The 7054-nt window shown below is 38.6% G+C and overlaps 2 protein-coding genes across 2 annotated transcripts; both read right to left on the bottom strand.

The window, feature by feature from the left end:
- Window positions 1–435: 435 nt before the first annotated feature.
- LOC136277409 (uncharacterized) lies at window positions 436–2343 on the bottom strand. The gene is made up of 3 exons (XM_066159438.1): window positions 2260–2343; window positions 1067–1090; window positions 436–893 (listed from the first exon to the last, which is right to left on the bottom strand). Exons 1-3 carry the CDS (start codon window positions 2338–2340, stop codon window positions 585–587), a joined length of 414 nt encoding a protein of 137 aa, XP_066015535.1. The 5' UTR covers window positions 2341–2343; the 3' UTR covers window positions 436–584.
- A 3268-nt stretch (window positions 2344–5611) lies between these two features.
- Window positions 5612–6853, bottom strand: LOC136277132 (adenosine receptor A3-like). The gene has a single exon (XM_066158818.1). The coding sequence runs from the start codon at window positions 6851–6853 to the stop codon at window positions 5612–5614; it is 1242 nt and encodes a 413-aa protein (XP_066014915.1).
- Window positions 6854–7054: the final 201 nt, after the last annotated feature.

Below are 7054 nucleotides of genomic sequence, written 5' to 3'. Positions count from 1 at the left end.
TCACAGACAACGCGTGTATACGAGCGGAAACGTGTGTACGAGTGGACTGATGGAATCTCTCTTTCTACAACAGTAAATACCGGGTTGAAAATGTACCAAATCAATTGACTATTACACGTGCCATTCGCATTGAGCGAGATATGAAGCACTTGGGAAGTTTAACGAGGACTCAAGAAGTCAGAGTTGCTCCCGGTATGCCTCGAGCGGCTCTCCATAGGGCTCTTCAAAATCCCTGCTGCTTCATATCTCCTACAAATATGTACGCATGGTGACACCAAGTAATAAATAGTGCATTTCAAACCTCATGCAAAGTCAACTGCCCAAAACTCGTGACAAAATTTAACTTGGTGTTCGCCAGATGCAACATACTGCTCTTGACCTTTGAGCAGACTTTCACGGATGGTGCTGTATGACTGGGGGGGGGGGGGGGGGGAGGGCAGCAGAAGCAGTGAGGAAAATTATTTTCTATCCGAGGCTCATTTGCTTGCTGCCTTAGTTTGCAGCTCCTGTGGGAGCTTCTCATTGACTATTTTGAGCTCAATCAGGTTAAGAGAGCACGCCAAAGGCTTCATGATGTGCCTCCGTCAGTCTAAAGGCAGAACACTGTCCCTGTCACCGTCTACATTTATCACAACATCTGCTATATTCAGTTCATCACTTATACTGTCGTCTTGTTGTTGTCGTGTTTCATTTCCATTTGCTGCAGGTTCTTCCTCTCCTCCTACAATTTCCTCTTCTTCTTCTGTTTCCCAGCCATCCTCGTTATCTGCAGCTGGGTCACCTATGGCAGGTCTGGGTACCACAGGGACACCCTCCTCACCCTCTCTGCTCGTGTTGTAGGAACCACACTCCATGCACTTCAAGCCGAGAACATGAAATTTTACTTTGCTTTTCTATTAGAAAAAAAAAGTTTCATGACATTCACATACACTCAATATTTCCCTACAACCACTTAGAAGTGATGTTTACAGTCTCTCAGCAGTGTAATGTAGTCATAAATTGCAACATCTTTTAGTTGATGTGTTTTAATTTTCTAAGTACAAATTATGCCAAGTAATCTGCTTACCTTGTTACAATCGCGACAGAGAACCTGCAATGGACCAAAAAGGAGGTAAAAATATTGCATTTCCAACTGCACTGTTGGTCATTAGAATTTTATGTATTCCTGAATTAGTTAGTCAGCTGGATATAAAATGGGTGATAAAGTCGACCCTGAATTATCTGGATTTTTCCATTGTCCAGACTTGCTTCTCTGGCCCCCATCAAATTCAAGATCTGTGACTACTTTTTATTAATTTCCTTTGCCCAAAAGATCAATTACGTTGTGATAAAACATTGTTGACTACCTTAATCCTTCCCCCCCTAACATCAGTATGTATATTCTCCATACTGTTCTCAATACATTTCCAAAGAGGCTGACAAGGAGAATTTGTGTAACAATCAAGAGCTGCTTTAGTTGGTGATCATCTCCTCTATTCTCATGACTTTCAAGTTTGATTCAGGGAGGATATAGTAAGGAGAAATTAGATGCTAGTCACTCTTAGGGGCTAAATGGTTAATACCTTTTTGTAAATACTTTCAGCAAAATAAAGTTAATAGACAAAAATTTGAGAATATGCTTTAATTCTTGCATGATATTAGGTAAATGATCTACATGTAGTTTCTTTGCAGTTGGTCAGTTTTATTTTTGGCTCATCAATATTCATATTTTCGATTACTCAGACTCTCAATTATCCACACTATTCTGTCCAGTCCCCAAGGATTCCAGATAATCAAGGTTCAACTATGTAATGTTCCAAACCCATGCAAAACTTTATGTACATACTGTACTTAACCTATTACTTAATAAGCGATTCAGGAGAGATATTGTGAGGAGAAATTAGATGGTAATCACTCTTACACCTCTTAATGACTGTTAGATCACCACTAGCAAGTTTTTTAGTAGGACCAACATTTAGGTCTAAAATAAATGTCTCAATATCACTAAAAATCATATTCATTACCAGTAACCTTCCAGCTCCCAGAAGTGACTAAAATGAAACTTCCAATAGTATCCATACTTTATACACCAAACAGGAAATGAGAATATTCAAACTTATCAGGTATATGTAGAAGTTATTATCTTGATTTAAGACCAGCTTCTCATAACTAATTGATAAGGAAATGTGTAGCAGCTTAAGGGAAGAACTACATATAACAATCAGAACTTGGGGCATAAATAGTTAAAAAGTAGGCAGTAGATGAACATAAGCATCTTACCAGTACATAGAACTCCCTATACTCCTCTGGCATGGGTGTCTGAGATATCTCAAGATCTAGTGTGCGCCACATGCGGGTCATATTAATAAGGGATTTGTTACATATTGGGCAAGCATACTCCCTAAATACAGAATAAAAATTGCTTATTGCCATGGTACAAGAAAAAGCTTATAAGTAGAACTAAATGAAAAACATAATTGAATTGTGAAAAGATCCCAGTGCGTAGGTTTTATTGTAATTATTTCAAATTCTCCAAACTAACATTATGAAAATTGCTTGTCAGACAGTAGGAAAAGTTACAACAGAGATCTTGGGCGCACTAGTTGTAATTTGCACTGGTGTTACAACTTTGCACTCGTGTTACCTGAAAAATGCATACGTTTTCAGCCAATCAGACGCGTGTAAAGTGCTCAAATAGGGCTGGTGATAACCAACCACGTTCGAGAATTTTGTTATACTTTTGATTAAGGGTAAAATTGCACGTTATTTTTTCCCAAATTTCTCTTGTTCATTGTGCAAGCACACTTGATTTTGATATAGCGAAAAAAGGAAACTTTGTCGGACAAAATTAGGGTTTGCGATGTTGCAGGAGGTAAATGAACATGACGCTTTTCCATGTCTCAGGTATATGCATTTTCCAAATCTTAAAAACTATTGGTCGACAATTTCCGTGCAATATTTTGGAGCTCCGTGTTTCAACGAGGGATGGCGAAATCACCGTCATCATCTGGAAATCACTTTGGTTATCAAGATTTACGGAACTGATAGCATTTTGCTTCAAGATTGCACTCAATTTCCGGACTAACTTTTTGAATGAGCGTGCAAATGACGTCTGATTCTTATTTTAAAGAAACTAAGGACTTACAACCAGGAAAAAAGAATAGGAAAAATAAGCCGCAAGATTTCTCGTTCATAGACAAGAGGAGAAATTAAGAGATTCGAATAAAATTATTTATTGCTGTCGCGTAAATTTGTAATCGCTTCGTCGTGCATATCCAGTTAACAATTTGGACCTTGTGGGCAATTGATGAAGTTGACATTTCCCCACGTTTCCAAATCTTTAAAGTACTCGTCAACAATTTCCGCTCAACACTCGTCAATTTGCAGATCTCTCTGATAATAGTAATGCACGTTTTCATTAAGCTATGTAGATAAAAAAAAAAGGAAGAAGGAGGAATCGAATTCACGAAAAGGCAAAAATTACTGATAGCTATATTTTGAGTGCCCACGCGAATTTATGGCTTTAACTGTGTAGAGCATGTAGACTACACTTCTGGTAAGAAGATCGATATATTCACTATCGGTGGAGTTTTTTAAGATTATATCTAGATTAACAGTATTTCTTTGAATCTACGTGCTAAATGGTCCAACGTCTGACAATTGCTTGATTGCAAGTAATTTCCTTTCCTAAGCTTTAGCGGAAGTCTCGCATACCGCGCATTTCTTAAATTAAAATTAAATTAAAGATTCAAGTAAATGGGTTTGACTGATTACTTCCTAAATTTATAACTGTAGACACTTATTCCTCCGAGCCAGTAAGTAATTTACTGTTCATCTCGCCTCTGATCTTTAAGTAGATGCGGTTTTTGCTTCATTGACCTCAGTTTGGATGTGATCAGTAATTATTCGAAGAACTGTATCTGAGGACATTGTTTGTACGATAACTGGCATAACTAAATTCATAAGGGGATCCTCAAAAAGGTTCTTCAATCCCGCGATCCCGACTAAAGTTTCTCGTGATTCAGTAATCCCGACAGATTATACCGGCTAATACCGATCCCTATTAAAATTTTTTTTCTCAGTCCATTACCTCAACTTAAAAAGCCTTTTCGGTTGATGATGGTTTTCTCAAACAACATTGAACGCATAACCTTCAGCAAAAAAGGTAGGGGAATAGGGGTATTGGTGTTAGTAAACACTTTTAAATTTTTCAAAGACTACAAATTGCACTCGCCACACGAACAGTAGAGCACCTGGACAAGAGAACTTTGATTGGAAAGAGTTTATAAGCGATTCTTCTGATATACTCAAATTCTAGTGACAAACATCAGTCACTCGTGAAGCCTAGTTTGAAGCAAAAGAAGACGAAAACTAACAGATATTTCTTTCGCTTTCCTTTGAAGAGCCTTATTTCTGTTGACAAAAATTACAGATGTTGACCGATGAAGAGTTCACAGTGATGTCTTTGTATTAAGGTATCGGTGAGAAATCTCTACCTTATGCTCTTAAGAAATATTCTTTTTGTTTCATTCTTCTTTGAAAAATGGTTTATTAGCAATATGAAAATGCACAGTAATTGGAAATATTCGTGTCACGAAAACGCAAAATGGAAGACTTGTTTTGCTCTTTAATTTTTAGCGCATTTGTGAGGACTCTTGGCCCGCACGAATGGTCGTTATATGACTTTTACTCGTCGTGTAATTCTTTTTCCAGTAGACTGATTTGCGATGTATGTACCTCATGTAATGGTTTAGCAGGTAATACGGTGAATATATTACAAGTTGCGTTTTTCAGAGCCCCGCAGAAGCAAAGAAAAATACGAGCAATGAGAAAATGTACATCCTGTGTAACCTCTTTCTTTTTCTGTCATTTTCTTTTTGCCGTAAACGCTAACAAAATTATCACTGAAAAACATTGGTTCCGCATTGTAAACAAATTAAAGAAAATGATCACCAAATTCGAGAAGCTCCCGATTATCAAACAATTCTCCTCGTCATAAACATAGGATATCTAAAGAGAACAGTGTGGAAAAGAAGAATACTCAGGTGAGGCTGTCGAAGATCTAATTTCTCCTTACAATATCACCACTGAATCACACATTAATGTCATGAGAATAAAGGAAATGATCACCAACTAAAGAAACTCTTGATTGGTATACAAATTCTCCTTGTCAGCGCCTTAGTAAATGTACAGAGAACAGTATGGAGAATATGAATACTGATGTTAGGGTGTGAAGGGTTAAATAACATAATTCGTCGCTAGGACTGCGCTGAATTGCGTCTTTGAGTGGTAGCCTGGGGCGATTTGTAACAGGTTTCTTTAGGTACAAGATGTTGGAAAGTATTTTAGGTTCACTCAAGGTTCCAATATGAACATTTTCATCTACAAGTCGGGACTGTACTTACAAACACAATACAAGCGAGGATTTCTTTCGAAAAATAGAAGCGCAAAGTCGCACAGCCCATAAGGCCATGCATGCGTACATCAATGCGTCACGCCTAGTGTAGTCACGCCTAGTGACGCCCACAAATTCTATCACGAGATATAAGTATTCTTCCCAAGTTTTTGATCTTGTGTGTTGTGACTTCTGATCTCCTTTACAAACACACGATAACTTTGCCTTCCTCTTTGCTTATTTCTTTATAGGAGGAGGTTCAATCTGCACCTTGACAGTTCGAGTTAAAGGTTGAATCACTTCACGAAGGTTTCCATGCCCTATTAAGGGTGGACATGACATTCTTCTGTTCATTATTGCGACCACTGGTTCTCGAGACACGGTCGGTATTCCAGTGACCATGTGTGTGTCCGCTATCCAGGACTGTGACCGTGTGAAGCATTGACCTCTTTCTATGTAGACAAGCTCTTTAACATTTACAAACGCGGAGGAATATCGCTGGCGTCTTCTACGAAGACCTCTGAAAACCGCTGGCTGAATTTCCCGTGGCTTTCTTAGCAGTTTAAAAGCAGCTTTTCTGTATTTCCTGTTTCTATAAAAATACAGCGCAGGATTTACAATGGAGTTTAACAGGAGGAAAGTTTCCGCCCATCGCAAAACTGAAATTTCACGAAAAAAAAGGGAACGTTGCGCTAAGACGTGTGCAACCCCTAAAGGAACGATAGCGATTAAAATGGCAATTGTTAGTAGAAACACCGTCAAAGCCGTTTTACTTTCCATCCTTGCTTTGATCAGAGCATTGACGTGGCTGAATTGGCTTCGGTTCCATCTTCGTATTGCGATATAAACCATGGAATAAAAATACACCATAAGGGTAAAGGCGAGAAAGTGTACAATAGCAAATGTAACACGAAGCACCATTTTGGAAACCGCAGTGGCTTCTAATGCACCAAATAAGACCGATGTTGTAAGGGCTGCCATCCAAGCGATTATCGCTAATCTCGTTAAGCGTTTCTCGGTTACTATAGCCTTGTACTTCATAGGCTTTACAATTGCAACATACCTCTCCCAACTGAACAGAACTACATGATAGTACGAGGTACGGTAAGCAGTGTTCGAAACATATCTGGTAACGTTAGCTATCACACAGATCATGCCTACCGAGACAGTTCCTCGAAGAACTAATGCATCTAAAGTGATGTTAAATGGGGCAGAAACCGCACCCACTATGAGATCTGCGACTGCCAAACTGGTGACTAAATTAATAGAGTTTGTCTGCAATTCTCTCGTTTTCTTGATTGCTAAGATCACCAAAATGTTCAACAAAACTGCAAATGAACCTATGAGGGCAGATAAAGCGATTCCAAGCTGTATGAACACTTTCCTTTCTAAATCCCAGATAATCAGCGGAGCACCTAGACAAAAGAACTTTGACCGGGAAGATTTTAAAATGGAGTCTTCAGACATACTCACATTCATGTCGACATATGATCAGTCAAGTGATCAATATGACTCGGTTTACCCTCCAATATGGAGTCAAGGAACTTGAAGTTTATGTAATCATTCTTTATCATTTTCCTTTTAAGGACCGTTATTTCCATTAAAAAAAATCAGGGATGTTGACCGAAGAAATCTTCGCAGACGTGTCTTTGTATTGAGGCAACGGCGAGAAATCATTTT

Source organism: Pocillopora verrucosa, chromosome 12 (assembly GCF_036669915.1).
Source record: "Pocillopora verrucosa isolate sample1 chromosome 12, ASM3666991v2, whole genome shotgun sequence".
NCBI classification, from domain to species: domain Eukaryota; kingdom Metazoa; phylum Cnidaria; class Anthozoa; order Scleractinia; family Pocilloporidae; genus Pocillopora; species Pocillopora verrucosa.
Note: the sequence above shows the minus strand (reverse complement) of the source record. Positions and strands in the feature narration are given on the sequence as shown.

Excerpts from the sequence above, each read along its gene's own strand:
- LOC136277409 (XM_066159438.1), bottom strand. The coding sequence starts at position 2,340 with ATGACCCGCATGTGGCGCACACTAGATCTTGAGATATCTCAGACACCC. Across the intron at positions 1,091-2,259 it reads ATAGGGAGTTCTATGTACTG|GTTCTCTGTCGCGATTGTAA; the intron begins GTAAGATGCTTA and ends GGTCCATTGCAG. Across the intron at positions 894-1,066 it reads TCTGTCGCGATTGTAACAAG|AAAAGCAAAGTAAAATTTCA; the intron begins GTAAGCAGATTA and ends TTTTTCTAATAG.
- LOC136277132 (XM_066158818.1), bottom strand. The coding sequence starts at position 6,853 with ATGAATGTGAGTATGTCTGAAGACTCCATTTTAAAATCTTCCCGGTCA.